At 40.9% G+C, this 24,363-nt stretch overlaps 2 protein-coding genes across 5 annotated transcripts in view; one reads left to right on the top strand and one right to left on the bottom strand.

The window, feature by feature from the left end:
- Positions 1–342: 342 nt before the first annotated feature.
- plekhj1 (pleckstrin homology domain containing, family J member 1) lies at positions 343–24,187 on the bottom strand. Of its 4 annotated transcripts, none has more exons than XM_072243812.1 (7): positions 23,873–24,187; positions 18,029–18,096; positions 16,580–16,646; positions 4,650–4,740; positions 3,739–3,802; positions 2,333–2,403; positions 343–1,777 (listed from the first exon to the last, which is right to left on the bottom strand). In XM_072243812.1, exons 1-6 carry the CDS (start codon positions 23,964–23,966, stop codon positions 2,347–2,349), a joined length of 441 nt encoding a protein of 146 aa, XP_072099913.1. In that variant the 5' UTR covers positions 23,967–24,187; the 3' UTR covers positions 343–1,777; positions 2,333–2,346. The 4 variants fall into 4 exon arrangements, with proteins under 4 accessions (XP_072099913.1, XP_072099914.1, XP_072099915.1 ...); XM_072243814.1 differs by lacking the exon at positions 23,873–24,187 and adding an exon at positions 23,504–23,833 and having other exon boundaries at positions 345–1,777; positions 2,315–2,403; XM_072243810.1 differs by having other exon boundaries at positions 349–1,777; positions 2,315–2,403; positions 23,873–24,180.
- The window catches only part of sf3a2 (splicing factor 3a, subunit 2), a 31,518-nt gene continuing 31,335 nt past the window's right edge, over positions 24,181–24,363 (top strand). Inside the window, exon 1 of the mRNA XM_072243809.1 lies at positions 24,181–24,250. The gene's annotated coding sequence lies outside the window, so the exon portion shown is untranslated. The remainder of the gene's footprint in view (positions 24,251–24,363) is intronic.

Below are 24,363 nucleotides of genomic sequence, written 5' to 3'. Positions count from 1 at the left end.
TGAATATTACCTTCTGTACAGTACCAAAATTGATTGGATATTACTCACCACAAATGACCTAAAAGTGCAGTATAAATTGCAAATTAAGTATTTTTAGTGTTCAAAATATACAATAGGTCTACAACCATCTTAACTGGCATTATGAAAAGCAGAAGAGGCATTGAAGCTATTCTCCAATTTAAAGCTGTTGGATACTTTTACTGAAATGTAACAGTGAGGGATTTTCTGGATTTGGTTAGGTTTACATTGACATTTTCAGTATAAGATGTAAATAAGTTTACCCCCCCCCCCCCCCCCACCAAGATGACTTCTGCAACCATTACCACTGCAGTGGGTCAAAAGAAAAATCACTCATTTAAAAAAAAGCTTAAACAGCACAAGTTAATCATTCCCAAAACTGAATATTTTCTATTTCATTTATGTAAGCATTTTGCTGTAGCTGCAGGCAAAGCAGATGCTGCTATCACTGTTGACAATGCTTCTACCTAATTATCACTGTACTCTGGACATGAGAGTTGCTGTGGGTTTTTTGGCTGTGCAACCAGATTTCTTCTGTCAACTGTAGGGGCCCAAAAGATTAGAAAATCTATCTGGTCAGGGTGGAAAAGATGTCATGTTTGCACAGCTTGAGAAAATGAAATGGCAAGGGGAGCAATGCATTAAAAGTGAGGTTTGATAGGGTAATGACAAAGAGACAAGAAACAAGATGGGTGCAGACAAATTCTTATTGAACTATTTTGCTTTACATATGTGAAATAAGTGAGAAAATACCGTTACACTCCTACAGCTTCTCTCCCTCTACCGTCAGATTTCTCAATGAACCCATGTACTCTACCTTGCTACTTTTGCTCTTTTTGCATTGCTTATTTAATGTTTAACACATTTGTACTTTATAGTACTTATGCATTGCACTGTACAGCTGCCACAAAACAAATTTCATGACCTATGTCACTGATATCAAATCAGTCTGATTCTCCAATTTCTAACTTAGTTTTATTTTCCATTAATCTACTTTGCAATTATTTTAACTGAATCACTGTGAAAGATCCAATTGGCTGTGGATACTTAGGAGTATTTTTATTTAATTATTGAGATACGGCACAGAATAGGCTCTTCTGGCCCTTTGAGCTGCACCACCCAACAAACCCTCTGAATTAATCCCACTACACATTTCTTGAATGGCGCTTATGGTTTCTAGCATTGTTTTTATTCTCAAAACTTATTTATACTCAACAATGAAAGTTGATTTTTTTTTACACTATATTAATTTCAGTTCATTGGAAATGAACAATAGGTTTAATAAATTTAATATACATAAATTTAGAAATAGATCTGACAGGTGAATCAGGTGTAAAGCAGAGACCCATCAGCCTAAAATAACTATTCAAGATCCAGTATGTAGCAGCCCCAGCATTCTCAATTATTTTTCCTAATTTTATAACTAATCACAATGTAATAGTTCCATCATTAATGCTTTATTCCAACCAACAGAAATACTTGAAGTTCACAGTTACAGTCTATTGGATACTGCAAGCTACATCCAGGAAATCCCAAAGTATCTACATGCAAACATCACAAAAAAGCTAGTACAAAATATAAATATACCCAATTCAAATCATTTACAGTGAATGACTATTATAATCACTCAGACACCAACCCTTTCTCTCCACTACCCCATCCTTACATGCACGAGTTCACTTCTACTAAAAATAACCTAGGAACGTCAGAAAGAGGAAAACCCCGATAAAGTTGGTCAATGTAGCAGGTCCAACAGAATCTAAAAAAGGAAAAGTAAAATCGGGTGAATTTTGGGCCCTTGCTCAGCAATTGAATAGTCAAGAACTTAAATTTTGGAACAAGTAACTAGAGCAAAACTCAAACTGGTACTCAGAACTTTAGTGGTGTTAGCAGATGTTATTAATACCCGGTTACTAAGCCATTTATAGTTCAAATTCTCCAGTGAATCTAGCAAGTTTAAAGGGAGTGGGAAAAACAGGACCCTGATGAATTTAGATATGTCTAAGCTGAAAGTCTGTACTTTGGCCTATGCTGAACTCCAGTTGTACTGCTAGCCATACTCCAGTTGCAAACCTACCCCCCTCCCCCCCCCATTGTGGCCCCAGTCCCACACACACAGCTGACCCACAGGGGTTTGTATACAGCAAGGATGAGGAATGAGCCAGATGCTGAAACATTAGGATTGCCAAAAAATCAGATACTGTATCAGAGTGTAACTGTGCTTATGTATCACTTTCTGGATTGTTTCAATATTTGAAGTTGACAAACTGGAAAGCTGATAAAAATCCATAGTTACCATCAGAAATCACTGCACCTTTTCAACAGTTTCTACGATCTGGTTTGAAATCTTATTTCTTCTGAAATTCCATACTGTTCCAGTGGATCCTGTCGTAGAGGAACAGGTATTACTCCAAAAATGAGGATCAGTCACCTAACAGTGCTTCACTACATAGAAATCTGCAAAGAATATTCTACATTCTACATACTAACAGGAAAACAGCAGGATATTTAGACCAGAGTGAATCAGTTTCAAAATGTACTTTGTTTAATCAATGGTGTCTATTGAATTATTTCTAGAGTTTGTGCTTAAGTGACTTCTTCCAAAACAGACTACCTACCCCCCACCACCAATCTGGACATTGAGCTACAGAACTACAGACATCCTGAGCCTTTATCCATAAGTCATTCTTAAGCCAAGTAGTTACAGTTAAGGCAAATACTAAGCCAAACTTGATGCTGTTCTCTGAAATCTACTCAATCACTTTCTGACCTCCCTGTTGCCTCTTGTGTGATAACACCATCAAATACACCTGATCATTAGAGTCTTTAAGAAACAGTGGCCACAATGTGATAACATTTTGTATGAAGATCAAGAATAATTTAGTTCAAATCAAACTACAGTCCATATTTTTATTTTAGAGATGCTGTGCAGAACAGATCCTTCCGGCCCAACAAAAAACCTAGCCTAATCACAGGACAATATACAATGACCAATTACCCTACTAACTGGTACATCTGGACTATATGAGGTAACCCATATGATTCATGAGAAGAATGTACAAATGTTGTACTGACAGTGCCAGAACTGAACTTCAGAACGCCCAAACTATAATAGCAGCATGCTAACCACTACGCTGTCTTGGTGCCCATTTAGTCTCAAATCCAAATGAACGCATGAGTCATGCATGAAGGCCAAGTTATTGGGTATACTTAAAGTAGAGGTTGATAGATTCTTGATTAGTAAGGGAGTCAAAGGTTATGTGGAGAAGGCAAGAAAGTGGTGTTGAGGGGGAAAATAAATCAGCCATGGATAAGGAGCAGACTCAATGAGCCGAATGCCTAATTCTGCTCCTATGTCTTATGGTCTAACCATTAAAACAACATAGGTCAAATGGTTACTCTATACCATGAACATCTTCAAACTCCCACTGTTACTGTTCTAATGTAAAAGTCATTAACTAAGAACCTTCACCAAATTTCCAAATTTTAATCAAAGCACCAGAAATTTAGGTGCCAATGGGTTTGTAGTCTAGTTGTGATTGCTGAGCAAAGACCTGGACTGCATTGAGCCTGTAGAATTGTGAGTAGTTAAATCCTGGATTTCCCAGGTTAAGGGGATAGTAAAAATCATTTAGAATAAAGGTCACGGATACCATGCACTGTAATATCCAGTGCTATAATTTCAGCAGATTAGTAACAAACCATATTTTATAAACTCACTTTTCCAGTTATTTTTTGAATTTCATTTCGGTAAAATATTAAACTTTGCCGCATGTACTCGTAGCTGTGGAACAAAAACAATGATTAATGTATATGGACGTTAAAATATTCAAACACGTCCAATTTTAATTCTGTATAATAAATTACAAAAACAAGAGATTCTGCAGATGCTGGAGATCCAGAGTAACACACACAAAATGCTGGAGGAAATCAGCAGGTCAGGTAGCATCTACGGAAATGTATAAGCAGTCGATGATTTGGGCCGAGACCCTTCATCAGGACTGGAATGGAAGGAAGAAGCCAAAATAACAAGGTGGGGGGGGGGGTGGGTGGGAAGGAAGACAAGCTGGCAGGTGATCAGTGAGACCAGGTGGAGGGAGAGCAGGAATGAAGTAAGAAGTAGAGAGGTGATAAGGGGGAAAAAGGTTAGGGGCTGAAGAATAAGAAATCTGATAAGAGCAGAGAGTGGACCATGCGAGAAAGGGAAAGAGGAGGGGCATCAGGGGAAACGATAGGCAAGAAAGAACAAATACAGTGGTTTTTCAAACCACTGAAACTTTGTTTCAGGAACCTTCCAACCTCCTCAAATGCTTCCTCATCAATATTAATTACAGTAAACTCCAGCTAAACATTGTTGATCAGAGATGCAACCACAAAATTTGCCTAGTTGGTTAAATTCAGGATCTTTAGCCTGGATCAATTCCACAGTTGTTGGAAGTAGTACCACCTAATTTAAATTGACCTAGCTTCTTCAAACACAAAATGGTTTTAGAATCTGTGTACCGAATCCTTTCATCAAATAAACCCCTGGGTTATTTTAATGAAAGCTTCTGTAGGTTACATAACTGTTCAATGCTATAAAGACTTCTGTAAAAGGAGATGGCAAACAGATAATGACAGTGTTTACATACCTAGCTTTCGTCAAAGCTTCAATCCACTCCTCACATTCATCTTTAGTTTCACACGTAAATGAATATTTTCTTTCCGGCTCATCCACAAATACTTCAATCAAATAATAAAAAAAAATAACTATAGTGGAAGCAAGTTAAAATATGCTGTTTCTTTGGCTATAGTCAACAACTCAGCACAAATATATTAAAACCACAAAAGGAAAAAAATCACTATGACATTAAGATTTTCTTCTCAATTCATTTGTCTTAATCCGTTAGTTATACTCAGTTAGCTGGAAATACCAGGTCAGAATCAGAATCAGGCTTAATATCAGTGTTATACGTCATGAAATTTGTTGTTCTGCAGCAGTACAATTCAATACATAAAAACAAAACTATAAAGTACAAAAAATTTATACTATATCACTATAAAACCAAATTAAATAGTGCAAATAGACAGCAAAAATAGTAAGGTGGTGTTCTGAGCCATTCAGGAATCTGATAGTGAAGGGGAAGAAACCTTTTCTAAAATGTTAAGTGTGTGTCGTCAGGATCCTGTACTTCCTCAGTGATGGTAGCAATGAGAAGAGGGCATGTTCTGGGTGACAGGGGTCCTTAATGATGGATACTGGTTTACCAAACTGACGACAGCTCCAGCCTATTCCTGCCTCTGAGTATACTGCCGTCAATTATAACCATGTTCTTTTTCTCCATGTGCCCATCTTTTTCCCCCCCATCAAGACCCAGTTATAATGGTGAAGGAAATTGGCCAAAGGATTGAAAAAAAGTTGGCTACATTTTCTTTTTTTTTAAATCTGTGGTTCATCCTCAGCAGGGTCTCAATGCTGCTGACAACTGTACAAAGGGAACATGTCAAACATGAGCTACACATTACATAATACACAACTGGATGACTTTTATATTAAAAGGAAAATTAAACTCGCTGTTGATGTAAACCCTTAGTAGTAAAGGATTAACATGCACATTCTACAGTGCTCAAAAATGCTACTTCCTTTGACTATTTGATATGCAAGTTGAAGCTCATACCCGACCAGCTAAGGCTTGAATTTCTCTTGGGATTAAGGAAAAACAGAAAACATCTTAAGTTCAGCATAAACTCAAGAGATTCTGCAGATACTGGAAATCCAGAGCAACACACACAAAATGCTGTTGGAACCCATCAGGTCAGGCAACATCTATGGAATGGAAAAAAGAGTCCACATTTCAATCCAGTAGTTCTGATGAAGGGTCTTGGCCCAAAATGTCAAATCCTTATTGCTTTCCATAGGTGGTGCTTGACTTGCTGAGTTACTCCAGCACTTTGTGTGTGTTACAAAGGTCAACCCGAGACAAGATTGATCTTCTTCCAAGCAATAAGACTTCACATGCAGAGTTATTGACTTCTTCGCTTCAAAAGTGTATTTCCAAAATGCATATGTGGACAACAAATCCAATTTTTTTTTTAAAATAAGGCACAAGACAGCTGAGATAAATCCTTAAGTGCTGCCTGGTCCATTGAGTTAAGTCACCATTTTGGGTTTAGACCCTTCATCTACTGTCTTGTCCTATTTAAGTTCCTTTAGCACAAAAAGATAAAAGATTAGCTTTGTCATATGTAGATTGAAACATGTAGTGAAATTTTAAACGACAAACACAGTCCGAGGATTGTGCTGGGGGCAGCCTGCAGGTGTCACCATACTTCTGGCGCCAACATAGCAAGCCTGCAACTCACTTAACCAGTACGTCTTTGTAACTTGGGAGGAAACCAGAGCACCTGGATGAAACTCTCACGATAATAGCAAGAATGCAAAACTCCTTATGGGGCTTTTTGAGTAGCTTAGAAACTGATCTCCTGGGATTTTCATGCACAACAGTCTCTAGAGTTTACAGAGAGTGGTGCAAGAAACAAAAATCAACCAGTAAGTGGCATTTCTGTGGGCAAAAAACGCCTTGTTAATGACAGGTCAGCGGAGAATAGCCGGATAACATTGGTGTGCAGAAGAGCATGTCTGAATGCATAACACGTCAAACCTTGAAATGGATGGGCCACAGCAGCAGAAGATCACGAACATACATAGAGTGGCCACTTCATTATGTGCGGGAAGTAACCAATAAAGTGACCATTGTGTGCATCATGCACTATTATTGACAAAGTATAAATTTGGAGTTAATTTCCCAAAGTTGTTAACAAGAAAGTTGTAACATCATAAGTTTAATACCAGATAGCCAGCTCTTTTTAGTGTAATTTCCCCAAAGCTGTTAACAAGAAAGTTGTAACATCATAAATTTAATACCAGATAGCCAGCTCTTTTTAGTGTACTTTCCATAAATAAGTTTTTTGATAACATTAATTTCAGGTTATTTAAAAAAATCACAGAAACCACATTAGCACAGAGTGCTTCGGCACTGGTGCAAGAAAGAAAATGTAGCCTTGAACGTTAGCATTTGTACAGAAGTTCTGTGCATTCTTTTTGTACATATTCATACTTCTTGAAAACAGATGGCAGTTGAAATGATAGCTTATCAACACAAGGACAACCAAAAAGAAAATGAACATTTTTAGAATGATGGCAGTTTCTGCCCCCACTGTCACCTCCTCTTGAGAAACAAAACATTTTCTCAACTCTACAATAATTCTTATGATTCTTTTTCCCCCTCAAAAAAGGCTTTTTTTGTTAGGAAGATATGGTTGGGACACAATTACAGATTCATATTAGCAAATGAAGAAGTAATTTCTTTATAGACTACAAATTCAGTGTAAAATCAGCTTGCACTGTGTTTATGCACAATTGTCCATTAGCTACCACAGTCACCACTACAAAAATTCAATCTCCTCTAAAGCCACAGAAAGCAGTTAGTGTGGGAAATGGAAAAGATGTTGGGTATTAAGTAAATATTCCTGGAAAGTTGCTTTGTACAGTGGGGTGGCGTAGCAGTTAGCAAAACCCTATTACAGTGCCAGCACACAGGTTCAGCTCCCAGCGCTATCTGTAAGAAATTTCTATGATCTCCCTTTGCCCATGTGGCTTTCTTCCCACATTCCAAAGACGTATGGGTTAGTAGGTTAATTGGTCACGAGTATAAAGTAGGTTAATTGGTCACACGAATATAATTGGGAGTGCAGGCTCATTGTGCTGATTTATGTGCTGAGCTGGATTAAAAAGATTAAGTCACCGAGGCTGAGGATGAAGGATGAACTGGTGTTCAGATCCGTGAGGTTTCACTTGCCTCAGTATTAAACTGACTCAGCTGCTGTGGCCTGCAGCCATCGGGCTCCTGATCCAGCTTCTCTCGCCTCAGCACTGAACAGGCTTCATGGCCGTGTACTCACTTTCAGGGACTCTGCGGTTCATGCTCTGTCTTTTACATGTTTACTTTTTTAAAAAAAAATTGTTTGCACAATTTGCTCTTTTTTCCACACATTGGAGTCTTTGTTGTGTGGGTTTTTTCATGGATTCTATTGTGCTTCTGTTTTGGTTCTGCCTGCAAGATGAATCTCAAGGTTGATTATGGTATACTTTGATAATAAATGTACTTTGAACTCTGAAATAAAGAAAGTAGGGATACTTGGCTGGATGTTGCCGACACTGACAGGAGTTGCTCGGGTGGAAAAACCTTCCAATAACCAATCATAATGACAATAAAACAAAATCCAAGGAAAATTAATAATCATTCTTTTTACTTATTTATTGAGATACAGCATGAAATAGGCCCTTTATGCCACGCTGCCCTGATTTAATTAGAGCCTAATCACAGGACAATTTACAATGACCAAATAACCTATCAACTGGTAGGTCCTTGGATTGTGGGAGGAAACCAGAGCACCCAGAGGAAACCCATATGGTCATGAGGAGAACTTGAAGGCATCAGCAGGAAATGAAACCGGGTCGCCTGTACTTTAATGCATTATGCTAACCACTATGCTGTTGTGCCACTCATTCTGTATCTAAAGACAATACAGCATCAGGTTCTGAAATGGAGGTAGACGTGTGGGTCATAATAGCAAATACATCAGATAGGGATAGCTAGTGAGAAAAAACAAAACTCTGCACAGGTAATTAAACACCACAGGTATGACACATTTATAAAAATGAGATAAAATATGCAGGTGTCACAGGACAAACAGAAGGCACAAGGTTATTAAATGATCAATCACATGTATAAAGGTAGGTAACAGGCCACCTAAGAAGCACAAGGAAGGCAGAGACATTAAAGGTACATGAGAGGCCATTCAGCCCTTCAGCCCTGCTGTACCATTCAATGAGATCATGGTGTTCACTTTAGCAGCACTTTCCTGCACTTATCCCATATTTCTCATACCAAAAACAAATGCATCATCTCCATCTTAAATACACGGTGATTGAATCGTCAGTGTCCTTGGATGGTGAACTCAAAAAGCTCAGGGTCAATGCAGACGATGCGCTTCACTGTGTTTCAGTGTTCAATGGACAAATAAAGCTAATCTTTACTCTTGTATGGGACAAGGCAGAATAAGAGTTTGGTATAGACTAGATGGGCCCAAGGGCCTGCTGCTGTGCCATACCGCACTGCTCTCTGACTCTTATGAAACTTCTTCCCATCTGTCCTGACTGTTGAGACACTTGGCCTTAGACTGTGGTCTCAGACTCCAGATAACAGGCCAGGCAAAATAAAGATGTCTGTATATTTCTATGAGATCAATGACCACTCTTCTAAATTTCAAAGAACATTGGTCCAGTCTTCTTAATCTCCACTGACAGGAGACACCTTCACCATTCCTCCTTCATTCTCAGGAACCCATTTGGTGAACTTTCACTGCACTCATCAGAAGTGTAGCCTTCCTAAGTTAGGCAGACATGATCTGTACAGATATTCCAGATCTCACTAGTGTTGCACATACTGTCAGTAGCCACTTTATTAGGTACTTATAAAGTGGCCACTGAATGCACAGTATATGTGTGGTGTCCTGTTGTAGGTCCTCCACTTTAAGTTTCAATGTGTTGTGTGTTCAGAGATGCTTTTCCTGACACCACTGCAACACTTGGCTATTTGAGTTACTGTTGCCTTCCTATCAGTTTGAAGCAGTCTGGCCATTCTCCTGACCTCGCTCATCAACAAGGCATTTTCATCCACAGAACTGCCACTCACTGGAATTTTTGTTTATCGCATCATTCTCTGTAAATTGTTGTGCGTGAAAATCTCAGGAGATCAGCAGTTTCTAAGACACTCAAAACACCCCGTCTGGCACCAACAATTATTTAGATCATATTTCTTCCCCATTCTGATGTTTGGTCTGAACCTCTTGACCATGTCCACATGCTTTTATGCATTGAGTTGCTGCACATGATTGACTGATTAAATTATTTGCATTAATGAGGTATATAGGTGTGCCTAGTAAGTGGCCACTGAGCATAATTACAGTCATACCTTTACTCTTGTACAGCAACCCCTTTGCTATCACAGAGGATACATTCCAGAACTGGCTGTAAATACTATTTATTTCCTCCCAATATCACCTTAAGGGTGGGGATTGCAAAGTAGATAAAGCCTTATTTGCATAAGTCTCTTAAAATGACAAACCCCGGATTGTTAGTGGGATAGTTAATATTTTACTATCAAAATACCTGAGTGGGGAGAGATGATGCTTTTTGACAGTTTTCATTTTGTTTGAGAAGTAGAAATTTTTGTGGGGGGGAACCACCTAGAGGCTGAGCCTGGTTATGATGTACGGCAGAAGAAACAATAATTTCAGAGCTTTGTTAATATTCCATTGATTGGTTGCGACTGCAAACTGGTAAACCTGTCAGACTTAAGGCTATTCAAGGTACCAAAAACCAACATACCTTATCTTGACTAATTACCTGCTGTGAACTTGATGATTCCTGTACAAGGACAGCCAAGCCGCTCCCAACACCAACAACTTTCAAACTCTCGCTATTTAACAAAAAACTCCACCTTCTTCATAGTCCTGTGAAGGGTCTCAGCCCCAAACGTTAACTGTTTACCCTTTTCCATAGGTGCTGCCTGACCTGCTGAGTCCCCCCAGCATTGTGTCTGCGTTGCTTTGGATTTCCACTATCTGCAGACTTTGTGTTTATGAAATGAAACTCCACCTTTGTCTTCTTTTGACAAAACAGATGATGTCACAGATTTTCCACATCCACCTTGTCCTCACTCTTTCACTTAACTCTGCAATATTCCCCCTAGAAGCTTTCTGGCATTTTCTTCACAACCCACCTACCACCAACATAGTATCAGCTAACTTGCTGTGGGCCTAATACTCGCTGGAGTTTAGAAGAATGAGAGGATCTAATTGAAACCTATTGAATATTGAAAGGTCTGGAGAGAGTAGATGTTGAGAGGATGTTTCCCATAGTGGGGGAGTCTAGGATCAGAGGGCACAGCCTCAGAATTGAGGGATGTCCATTTATAACAGGGTTCCCAGCCTGGGGTCCTTGCTGAATTGTATTGGTCCACAGCAGAAAAAAGGTTGTGAATCCCTGATTTGGACCATAAATGAGTAAAAATTTCTTCAGTTAGAGGGTGGTGAATCCATGGATTTTTTTTGCCACATAAGGCAGTGCAGGCCATGTTACTGGATGTATTTAAGGCAGGGGTTGATTGGTTCTTGACTAATCAGGGTATCAAAGGTTTGAGGAGAAGACAGGAGAGTGGAGTTAGGAGAGATAATGAATCAGCCATGCTGGAACAGCAGAGAAGACTCGATGGGCTGAATGACCCAAGTCTGCTCCAAAGTCTTGTGGTCTTGGACATGTTTTAGCTGTTCCCCTCATTCTGATTACCAGTGCAGATCATGAACAACTGGGACCATAGCAGCCATTCCCCAGGGCCCCCAGTTTGTTACAACCTTGGTTTTCTAATCATTAACCAATCCCCATTCTCATGCACTAATTTTGTTCTATAATCTCTTGTGAGGAACCTTATCAAAAAAAATTTTTGTAAGTTCACTCATTATTCTGAATATAAAATATGGAAATAAATTAAAACAAAACTATGAAGAAATGATTGCTGTTCTTTTATCTTATTTCACGCTGTGTACATACATCTACTGATGCTTCTGGACACATCTTCAGTGATGTTCCTGGAATCATCGGGTGTTTCGGGTCTTTCAACATCATACAACCTCCTCCAGGTGACCCAGCCGGGGCTGATCAGACCCCAGCTTGTGTCCAGGTGGCTAGCTACTTATGACTCCATGTCTCCCCTCTTTTGAGCCACAGTCATCTTAAGGCCCTCTCTACCGCATCGGTGGTACTGCGGATGGCTCTCCTCTTCCTCTCTCCCTCGATGCCCAAAACGCTGAAGGCTTTAACTAAAGAACGGGCTATGAATCCCCTACAACCAACCTCCACTGGGAGACATCTCACTCTCCATCCAGCCTGCTGACAGTTGCTGACCAGTCCTGTAACAGTTCAGCTGCGATACTAACAATAATTGTTGTCATGGCTTGCAGCTTCCTATCAACCCCTCCCTTCGCCATTGCCTCCAGAATTTGGTTAACATCGTCATCAAACTGCTTCCACAGTGAAGTCATGTTAGCTGCAGGCCATTTGATCCGCCTCCTGTTAGACCATGTTCGAGGGATTAGTTTGCAACACTTGGAGGTTCCGGGCACTATGGGGTGACTCCGGGCCTGTCCCCTCATTTTATTGCTATTTATTTTATCTGCATTTGTACAGCTTGGTGTCTATCGATCCTGCTTACAGTTACTGTTCTATAGATTTGCTAAGTATGCTGCAGAAAAAGAATCTCGGCGTTGAATGTGGTGACATGTATGTACTCTGACAATAAATTTTAGTTTGAACTTTGAAAGTGGTTACTAGTAGGAAACTGGAAATAGGGGATGGAGATCCTACTATATGTATAGAATCTCCAAGCAAAATGCCCAGCAAGGAATGATTCCCTACTAGTTCCCAGTAAGCTGTAAACACCAGAGAGCAAGGGGAACATGGGCAATAGTGATCACAAAGTAGTACAAACTATGATAATAAACAGAGAACAATAAAGGCATGACAAATATCAGAGTAATGCATTTTAATCATGCGTTCTAAAATAGTACTTGAAAATTAAAGTTAAAATGTATTGAAACAATAAAGTAGAAAGAAAAGTAAGCATTTCCGGTCGCCTGCAAGAATTGTTGGCACGGTAGTGTACTGGCTAGCATAATGCTTTACGGTACAGGTGACTCGGATTCAATTTCCGCCGTTGCTTGTAAGGGGTTTGTACGTACTCCCTGTGACCACATGTTTCCTCCCACAGTCCCAAGATGTACCGGCTGGTAGGTTAATCGGTCAATGTAAATCATTCCGTGATTGGGGGATTGCTGGTGGTGTGGATCAAAGGGCTGAAAGGCCTACTCTGCACTGTTCTCAATAAAATAAATAAAAATCTTTGCTTTAACGGTCATAATATGGACATTAACTGAAAAGCAAAAAGTTGCAGATATTAGAAAACTGAAATAAAAAGAGAAATTTCATAGTACAGTATCTGTGGAGAAAGAAACAGTTAATATTTTCAGGTTATTGTTTCTCACTTTTCTAGTACTGAAAAGGTCAAAGGTGTAAAAAGGGCACTACAAAGCAGAGAGCATGTCTGTGCGAGTGTGTGGATCACGGTTGTCCAGCTGACACTAATACAGTTAATGCAATAAGACACGAGAGCAGAATTAGGCCATTCAGCCCATTGAGTCTGCTCCACCATTCCATTATGGCTAATCCCGGATCCCATTCCGTTCAACCCTATACAGCTGCCTTCTCACCATAGCCTTTGCTGCCCTGACCAATCAGGAAACTATCAATTTTTGCTTTAAACCTCCACTGCAGTCTGTGGCAGAGTATTCCACAGATTCACTACTCTGGCTAAAACAATGCCTCCTTACCTCTGTTCTAAAGGGTTGCCCCTCAATTTTGATGCTGTGCCCTCTAGTTCTGGGCACCCCCCCTCCCCGCCGTAGGAAACATCCTCTCCACATTCACCTTATCTAGTCCTATCATCATTCAGTGGGTTTCAATGAGATCCCCCTGCATTCTTCTAAATTCCAGGGAGTACAGGCCATAACTACCTAACGGTCCTCATATGTTAACCCCTTCATTCCCAGAATCATCCTTACGAACCTTCTCTGGACTCTCTCCAATGACAATAATCCTTTGTGAGATATAGGACCCAAAACTGTTGGCAAAGTGTGGCCTGATTAGTGTCTTATAAAGCCTCATCATCATCTCCCTGTTTTTATATTCTATTCCCCTTGAAATAAAAGCCAACTTTGCATTTGCCTTCTTTACCAGAGTCAACCTGCAAATTAACCTTCTGGGAGTCTTGCACGAGGACTTCCAAGTCCCTTTGCAGCTCTGATGTTTGAATTTTCTCCCCATTTAGATAATAGTCTGCACTTTTGTTCCTTTTACCAAATTGCATTATCATACTTTCCCAACACTGTATTCCATCTGCCACTTATTTGCCCATTCTTCCAATTTGTCTGTCCTTCGGAATCGCATTGCTTCCTCAGCACTACCTACCCCTCCACCTTTCTTCGTATCATCTGCAAACTTTGCTGCAAAGCTATTAATTCCATTATCTAAATCACTGACAAACAATGTGAAAAGTAGCGATCCCAATACTGACCCCTGAGGAACACCACTAGTCACTGGCAGCCAACCAGAAAAGGCCCCCTTTATTCCCACTCACTGCCATTCCTCTATCCTTGCCAGCATTTTTCCTGTAACACCATAGAATTTTATCTTGTTAAGCAGCCTCATGTGTGGCACCTTATCAAACGTGTTCTGAAAATCCAAGTAAATGACATCCACTGCCTCTCCTTTGTTCATCCTGCTGGTTACTTCCTCGAAGAACTAACAGGTTTGTCGGGCAAGATTTCCTTTTACAAAAACCATGCTGACTTTGACTTATTTTATTACTAGCTTCCAAGTACCCTGAAACCTCATTCTTAATCAGAGACTCCAACACTTTCCCAACCACTGAGGTTAGGCTGACTGGTCTATAATTTCCATTCTTTTGCCTTCCTCCATTCTTAAAGAGTGGAGTGACATTGCAATTTTCTAGTCCTCCAGAACCATGCCAGAATCAATTGATTCTTGATAAATTATGGCCAATGCATCCGTTATCTCTTCAGCAACCTTTCTCAGGATTCTGGGATATAGTCCATTCTAGTCCAAATGACTTATCCACCTTAAGACCTTTCAGTTTGCATAGCACTTCTTCCTTTGTAATGGTAATGGCACTCACTCCTGCTCCCCAACACTCACGGACCTCTGGCACACTGCTAGTGTCTTCCACAGTGAAGACTGATGCAATGTACTCATTAAGTTCATCTGCTATTTCTTTGTCCCCCATTGCTACCTGTAAATGCCATTTGAAGGAGGGTGATGAATACCTGGATATGTTATACGCGATCTGTCTGAAGGAATGCAAAACGAGGGAGATGAATGTTGTCAGCATAGAGTGAACTAAATGCTGTCATTATGAGATGCAGAACAGTGTTAGATTACAGCATTCATTCTGTTTTCTTCTCCTTACCAATACTGCCTGATCTGTTTAGTATTTCTAGCATTCTGGAGACAAGAGATTCTGCAGATGCCGGAAATCTGGAGCGGTATGTCAAAATGTTGGAAAAACGCAGCAGGTCAGGCAGCAACAACAGAGAAATGGACAGTTGCCGTTTTGAGCAAAGACCCTTCCTCAGCACTGGAAAGAAAGGAGGGGCAGGAGCAGAAGATGGTGGGTAATGGGTTAATCCATGTGAGGGGGTAAGCAGATAGGGAGGTGGAGACAAAGAGCTGAATAAGGTGCATCCTGACAGAAGAGGACAGTAGACCATGGAATAAAGGGAAGCAGGTGGGGACCCAGAGGGGGGAGATGCGATAGCATTCTCTCTTATTTCAGATTTCTAACTATAACACTCTGAATCTCACAGTATCAGCACATTTTTCTCTCTACCCTCCTTATATATTCCTCCACAGATTAACAATTATTAATCCTCTCAATAGCTATTCGGTAAATGACATCAACTGTATTGTGTGTCTGCTGAACAACCATGGTCTCCAGTCTGTCGAAGACATTCCTCAGTTTGCTCCAGCCCTCTCCACTCCCTGCAATTTTAAACATTTCTTTTCTCTCTTTTCCAAGTCATCAGTTCTGTTTCTCTGACCACAGACACTGCCTGAACGATGTATTCCTGACCCTTTTCTTGTGTTATATAAATGCCGATGAGAAAAATGGAGAGCGGGGATAGCTTATGAATAGTAGTAGAAAACATGACAATTAAAAATACAAAAAAGAAAATAAATAATCTACAAGCACATAAAAAGCATTAAGGAACCACAAATATTCTTCAGGTTTAGGATGTGGTATAATATAACCAGTGGAAGTGGTGGATACAGGTTCAATTCAAACATTTAAGAGAAATATGGATAGGTATATGTCTGTGAGGTGTGTGGAAGGCTATGGTCCACGGGATGAGACAGATTAACAGTTCAGCACGGACCAGTTGGGCTGAAGGGTCTGTTTCTGTGCCGTACAGTTCTATGACTCTATGTCCCTTCAATAATGGATTAGGAAACAGATTGGGTACTTACAATAACAGATGAGTTTAGAACTGACGTGACCACACTTAAAATGCAAGAAATAATTTGTTATTTATCTGAGAGCAGTGGAACGTACTGTCACAAGGTAAAGTTTAGACAGACAACATCGAGGTGTGCTAACGAGGAGAAAGGCAGAGACCATTGAGCTGCTGGAGTTAGGTAGAGGAAGACAGGAGGAACATAAATGCCAGCACAGACTAGTTCCGTTCAATATTTTGTTTTGGTGTTGTGACTTGTATTCAGCAAAAATCCCAACATGCATCACAGTTCAAAACAGAATTTAATAATTATCCGAGGCCATCTTCCAGTTATTAACAAGACTAGGAAGTACCAAGAGGTAAAACTCATTACCTAGTGAGAAGCCAGTGTCATCTTCCTTTTGGATCCTGCACTGCTCAAGTAACAAGGCACCGACAGGCTGGTAAATAGACAAGAGCAGAATATTAAATCATTTCTTATTACAGTTTCCAAAAGTCATTCTTTGACAATATTCCCACTAACATTCAGTTGCCAAAATCAGCTGACAAATGAATTTTTTAAACATCAATTAAATATCAAGATTAAATATTCCTGAAAGTTTAGTCTAAATTATACTGTACAACGAGCAAGAAAATTGTCAACAAACCATTTTCTTTTGATCTTCTCTTAACAGAAACAATACATAAATTGCTTTATATCCAGCTAAATATCACCAGACTGTTGCATGTTCGAAATGTTAGGAAGTAGATATAATTGGGTGTATGACGGTCTTTTCTGTTTTTTAAAATGGGTTCTATTGGGTTTCTTTGTTTTTTGGCTGCCTGTAATGTACCTTGGATATTTCGTGCTCTCAAGACTGATGTTATGCCACTGAAGAACTGCTAGGAGCAGGATCTACACATGTGGATTGATGTGATGAGAACCTGTAATAGCAGAGGGTTGACAGTAACAGAGCAAGGACACCTCAGAGGTTAGGAAGTATTCTGGGGACCTCGTAAAAATGGGGTTAAAAGTGGCAAGCTGGAAAATATACAGCTTCAGTGGCCACTTTATTAGATACACCTGCACACCTCGTTAATGCAAATATCTAATCAGCCAATCATTTGGCAGCAACTCAGTGCATAAAAGCATGCAGACATGGTCAAGAAGTTCAGTTGTTGTTCAGACCAAACAATAGAATGGGGAAAAATGTGATCCAAGTGACTTTGACCATGGAGTGAGTGTTGGTGCCAAATTGGTTGGTTTGAGAAACTGCTATCTCCGGGGACTTTCACGCATAACAGTTTCTAGAGTTTACAGAGAATGGTGCCAAAAAAAAAACACACACACATCCAGAGAGCAGCAGTTCTGTGGGTGAAAATGCCTCGTTAGTGAGAGAGGTCAGAGGAGAATGGCCAGACAGGTTCACACTGACAGGAAAGTACAAGTAACTCAAATAACCACACATTCATTACAACAGTGGTGTGCAGAAGAGCATCTTTGAACACACAATGCATTGAACCATGAAGTGGATGGGCTACATCAGCAGACCACGAACATACACTCAGTGGCCAATTTATTAGGTACTGGAGGTAGCTAATAAAGTGGCTACTGTGTGTAATCATGAAAAATCTCAAAGGCATCATTATTCGGAAAGAGGACTACAATAAAGCTGACTGAGTGCTATCACGCAAGGGGTAAGTGTTAACAGGCAGCAAAACATTTCTGCAGAACTGCTGTATTTACGATGAAATTGCTCGAGGCTTTCTGACATGTTATGAAGTCATCAATAAAACTGTGACACGTAATCTGCGAAGTAATTAAACTTTAATGCAGTCTTACCTCCTCCTCATCAATTCTGAAGTAAAAAAGGAAGTTGACAACTAGCTTCACCAGTCGACATTTTGCAACTGAATAAAGGAACATTCAAATATTACCAGCAAGGAAATGAATCTCAGAGTGGCATACATGTACTTTAATAGTAAATTTACTTTGAACTTTGAGACATGCTTAATTCTTGGCCGGTTCATCAAACAACCAGCTAGATCAATAATACCCTTCAGGGTATTGAACCGTAACAGATCAATTGTGAGAATGGGACAAGGGCGCATGCACCGATCAATCGTGTGGTGAATTGAATCCTACGTGCAGAGGGCTCCCTCTTTTTGCTTTGGCTTTCGAGTGAGCTTGTTCTGCTTTGACGGGCTCAGATTGTAACCCCTGCACTGGAAGCTGCCCAGGGTGCAGAGTGGTTAACACGATTCAGTAAAAAAATTTTAATTCTACTACTCTGTTGTTGTCCTTGCTCTGCACATACGCAACAGGAACAACATTTGCTGATCTCATGCGCGACTCCAAACTGTTCTTTCACATCACTGTCCACTAAAGTGGCCCAGCAAAGGAGTAATTTGAGATAGGTAACAAAAGCCCTGAGAGTTAGTTCCACGCTCAAATAGTGGTTTGTATAGTTCATTGCTAATTATAACTTGAAGTATGAAGGTTTGAGACAACTCTTGCACTGTGCTGCCTTGGGCAACTGTTCCGCCCATGACAAGAAACTGCAGGGAGTTGTGGACGTTGTTCAACATGACATGGAAACCAGCCTCACCTATATGGACTCTGTTGATGTTTATCGTTTCCTTGATAGTCCCCCAGCTAACTAAATCAAAGACCACAGCCATTCTGGACACTCTTTTTCCTTTCCCATTAGGCAGGAGATACAAAAGTCTGAAACATGTACCACCAGGCTGAAGTCCAGCTTCTAACCAGCTGTTTAAGACTACAGAACGGACTTTAATACAAGATATATTCTTGACCTCGTTTTGGTCTTGCACTTTAGTGTTTGTGTTGCATTCTCTCAGTGACTGTGACCATTGATTCTGCATTGTTACTGCTTTTCCTTGTACTACCTCAATGCAGTGTAGTAATAAAATGATCAAAATGGGCATAGCTTTTCACTCTACCTCGGTGCATGTGACAAGAATAAAACAATTTACACTACGTTCACCAGCTGTCAACCTTAAGTGCTGCATTAACAGACACTGGTTACAGTATAATCCTTCCAAAGAAAGGTCAAACTGTAATATTATTTCTTTCTCCTCAGTTACTAAATGGCCAGGCAGTTAATCTGATCAACCACCCTATTTATCTATTACCTCTGTCACTGTGCTGCACTGTAAACACTTCAAACCACTGTTGTATAATGCTGTTTACATTGTAAATATAGGAGGGTATTTATGTATTTATGTCCATTTATTCCATATCTATACTTTAACATCTGCTTTTATTTTATATAATTCTTTACAATTGTTGAACGCTGAAATTTTTTTATTGCAGGTTACACCCAGACCAACACTCTCCAGCAAATTCTTAAGTTGTTGCTTCAATACCCTACAAATGATTCTCTCTCAATCCTGTATCAAACTTCTTTTAAGGCAGGGGTTCCCAACCATTAACTGAGGGATTTGATCCCTACTAGCCCCAAGGATTTCAGAATTGTACCCGTTCTCTGCACAATAACAACAACTTCTACTTCACATCTCCTTTGTAGAGTCATAGAAAAGCACAGCACAGAAACAGGCCCTTTGGCCCACCTAGTCCATGCCAAAACCATTTAAATGGCCTACTCCCATGGACCTGCACTGAGGCCACAGCCCTCCGTATCTCTATTATCCATGTACCTATCCAAGCTTCTCATTCAAACTCGCTTGCACTGTTTATACTGTCCATCCAAAATCTTAAATCTTTATTCCCAGTCAGTGAAGCATTTGCTCATGGTTACAGCTTCCCTCTGCCTCATCAACAGCTCTACTTTCTCAGGACACCAAAATATTTGGTATGTCCCTGTCATCCCTTACCAATATTTTTTTTAATATAAAAATTGATGTACCACAGAAAGCATTCTATCTGGATACGTGTGGTATGACAACAGCTTTGCACGTGACCACAAGAAACCGCAGAGAGTTGTGGACACTGCTCGGTACATCACAGAAACCGGCCTCCTCTCCGTAGATTTTCTATACACATCTTGCTGCCTCAGTAAAGCAGACAGTATAATCAAAGATCCCACCAACTTCGAACATTCTCACTTCGCCCGTTCCACGGGGTAGAAGATACAAAAGCCGGAAAGCATGTACCACCATGCTCAAGAACAGCGTCTATCCTACTGTTACCAAACTATTTTAAAGTTCTCTAGTACGATAAGATGAACTCAAGCTCACGGTCCACCCAGTTTTGGTCTTGCACTACAGTGTTTACCTACACTGCAGTCTACTCTACTCTTTCTGAATTTACTGCTCGTTGCGCCGCCGGTGTTTAGGACAGCAGTGAAGGTCTATCCTTTTCTGTAACTTACACTTTACTTTGAATTGTTATTGTTCTACCTCAATGCACTGTGTAATGATCTGATCTGTATAAACAGTATACAAGTTTTTCCACTGTATCTCAGTTCATGAGGCAATAATAGAATCCAATCCAACCCTCACTAAACCAATCATAATTTTGTACATCTCTTAAATCTCTGCTCTAAAGGTAACAATTCGAGTTTGTTAGATAACAATTGAAAACCCTCATCGTTAGAACTACGCCAGCACATTCATTTTATTTAATTGTCGGTTGGGTGCTGAACAGGTCCTTCTGTCCCAACGAGCCGCACTGCCCAGCAACCCACCTATTTAACAATAGCCTCATCACAGAACAGTTTACAATGACCAAACAACCTCTTAACTGAAACGTCTTTGGACTGTGGGAGGAACCTGGAGCACCCAAGGGAAATCCACACGGTTCAGGGGAGAACACAGAATTGAACTCTGAACTCTGAACTCAGACATCCTGAGATGTAAAAGGGTTGTGCAAACTGCAACGCTACTGTGGCACACCATCTTTTCAAACCGCTTATAGACCACGGCAGGAGGTGAGCTCTGAACTCCGGCACCCCGGGCTGTAAAAGCACTGTGATAACCACTACCCTATCTTTTCTGCATCCTTTCCTGTACTTTCATATTGTTCTTACAGTACGGCAGCCACAATAGAATGCAACAATCCAGTTTCACCCAATTAGTCAAATGCAGATTCAACACAACTTTCCTCACTTTTGTATGTACATCCCTCAAGCGATAGAACTCATAAAGCCTACTAACAGCTCTCTCAACATGTCTGCTCATGCTCAGGGATTTACATGCAGCTCGGGAAGGCACCTGATCTGCACAGACTAGTCAGGCTGGAGGGCCTGTATCTGCATCTAACTCAATGACAAGCTCAGGTCCCTGCGTTCCCCGGCTTTGTTCATAGAACATTGAACAGCATAGTTTTGCACAGGAATGGGTCCTTCAGCACATGCCTGTGCGAAGCACACTGCCAAATTAAATGAAATGTCTTCTTTCTGTACATGACACATATCCCTCTATTCACATGCAATAGGGAAGATGCTGGAGGTACTCAGTGAGTTAGCCAGCATCTACAATACCTGCAGCAACTTCTGTGCTGCTCCATGTTCCAGCATACAGTTGCTTATGAACCTCCGCACTCCCCACAACGATACTCCTACTCAACTGTAGGAGCCTCTAAAAATCACCATCATATCTGCTTCCACCACTACCACTAGCAGCCCATTTCAGGCACTAACCAATCTGTGTAAAAAAAAAAATTATCCGCACATCTGCTTTAATGACAGTGGCAGGGAGAGAGACACACAGAAAAAAAAAACAAATTTCATGACATAAGTGAGTGATAAACCTGATTTGGTTATGGGTCTCTATTGTGGACTGGGAGTGGGAAGGGGGCAGGGAGAGGGGAATCATGGTTGGGAAAAGGGGAAGGGAGAAGGGAGGGAGTGGGAAGCACCAGAGAGACATTCTGTAATGATCAATAAACCAATTGTTTGGAATCAAATGACCTCGCCTGGTGTCTCGGGGCTGGGTGTGTCTGTATCCGCCCCACCCCCCAAAACCCTGGTACTCCTCCTCTTGCCTCCTGTCCCACCCCACTCCCACGGCTTCCACCCTCACTATTCCCAGCATCCTTTGCTCCTGCCAGATTTACAAACTCACTGCTCCACGTTGACAAATTTAGTACTGTTCAAAGGCACCCTAGCTATATGTGCATAAGACTTTTGCACAGTACTGTATATATAAAACACTATATTTATAACACTAATCTGCATTTTGTTTCTGGTACTGCTATTCCATGACCACCCCATTATTCTTTTTTGGCACCATTATGTAATTTATTGTAATCTTGTCTTGCACTGTACTGTTGCTGCAAAACAAATTTGACATTATGCAAGATAATGAATGACCGAAGAATAAACCTGATTTAGATTTTTTCCTTTGTACAACTCACGTTTTGAAATGATCTGTATAGAACACTACAGCATTGGCAGGCTCTTCGGCCCATCTAGTCCGTGCACTATTATTCTGTCTGGTCCCATCGACCTGCACCCGAACCATAGCACTCCATCCATGTACTTATTTACTGCCTGTTACACCACTGATGTTTAGGGCAGCAACGAAGGCACTTATCCAAATTTCTCCTCAATGCTGAAATCAAACCTGCATCCACCACTTCCGCTGGCAGCTCATTCCACACTCTTACCACCCTCTGAGAGAAGTTCCAACTTATGTTCCCCTTAAACATTTCACCTTTCACCCTTGGACTCTTCATCTCACCTTCTATATATTTATTGCTTATCTATTATCGTTTCTTTATTATTTATTTGTCTTCTGCACTCTGGATGAACACCCTAGATAGGCAGTCTTTCACTGACTCGTTTTAACTTGACTCCCAAAATGCTGGAAGAACAAAGCGTCAATGGAAAAGAGTAAACAGTTGACATTTCGGGCTGAGACCCTTCATCGGGACTGATAAGTTCCTCCAGCAGTTTGTGTAGGTTGCTTTGGATTTCCAGCATCTGCAGATCTTCTCATGTTTCAGTTATTATTCTATAGATTTGTTAAGTATGCCCACAAGAAAATGTATCTCAGTGTTGTATATGGGGACATATATGTGCTTTGATAATAAAAAAAATTACTTTGCACTTTGAACCCATGACCTCTAGTTCTAATATCACCCAACCTCAGGGAAAAAGCCTGCTTGCATTTACCCTACCCCTCATAATGTTGTATGCTTCTATCAAATCTCCCCTCATTCTCCTACACTCCAGGGTTGATTGGTATCCACATATGACTGGCAACGCTGCAACTATTTGCCAACGTTTTCTCAAGACGTGTCCTTCACTGAAGCAATACACTATAACCGTACACTACAGTTGACCTTATTGTGCCTTATGGTCTGCATCGAAAGGTTGTAAGTTTTACTCACACTCCACAGACTTGAACACAAACATCTCATCGTTCCCGTATCCGAGGGAGCGCACCATTGTTCAGTCGTCCCCAATGTCCTTTCAAGTTCAAGTGAACTTATGGCCATCGTTGATAAAGAGATGTTCAGGAGCAACAAAAGACGAGCTAGTTTTGTCTGAGAAATCTTGTTACGTGGACCAAAATCTCCGAATCGTTCCTGTAATGAGGTGACCAGAACTGCACACAATACTTCATGTGAAGCTTAACAGAGGCTTATAATAGCTGGAACATGAGCTCTATCGGTTAGCCCATATCACCCCTCAGCCACAGTAACTCACCTCTCGTTTCACTGGACAGGAAGAAGTTATGTTATTCATTGAAAACTTACCGCCGCCGCGCTTCGGGCCCCTCATGGTGAGCTCAGCCGCCTTCTCGGCCGGTTGCTTGGACAGACACAACAATTCCCTCACGCTGTACCTCATGGTAGCCGGTACCTTCTCCGCACTAGACTATTTCTGAGAGGCGGTCAACAGAAAACCTCAGATAATTCTTAAACATGTTAAACCAAACCTCACGTCTATTTTAAAGACAAACATGTGGAACTTTACACCACCGGCGTTGCCCCACACAACCGACTCACATTCACTCCCCACCCTTATGTCAAGCGATCACTGTTGTTAATAAAGTTGTTGAAGGAGGGGACAAGCCCCACTTCCGGTCGGTTTGACCTTCTTCCGCTCTGTGCAGCGAGGCCGCGCCGCCTGAGGTAAGGGGACTGGCGGGGAGTCGCTCCGTTTCCAGCGTCGCTGAGGCATAAAGCCCGCTGGTGGGGGTAGTACCGAGGCCGATCATCAGGCGGTTTTCCCAACTGCTGCTTCC

The sequence above is a fragment of the Mobula birostris genome, chromosome 26, assembly GCF_030028105.1.
Source record: "Mobula birostris isolate sMobBir1 chromosome 26, sMobBir1.hap1, whole genome shotgun sequence".
Classification (NCBI taxonomy): Eukaryota; Metazoa; Chordata; class Chondrichthyes; order Myliobatiformes; family Myliobatidae; genus Mobula; species Mobula birostris.
Note: the sequence above shows the minus strand (reverse complement) of the source record. Positions and strands in the feature narration are given on the sequence as shown.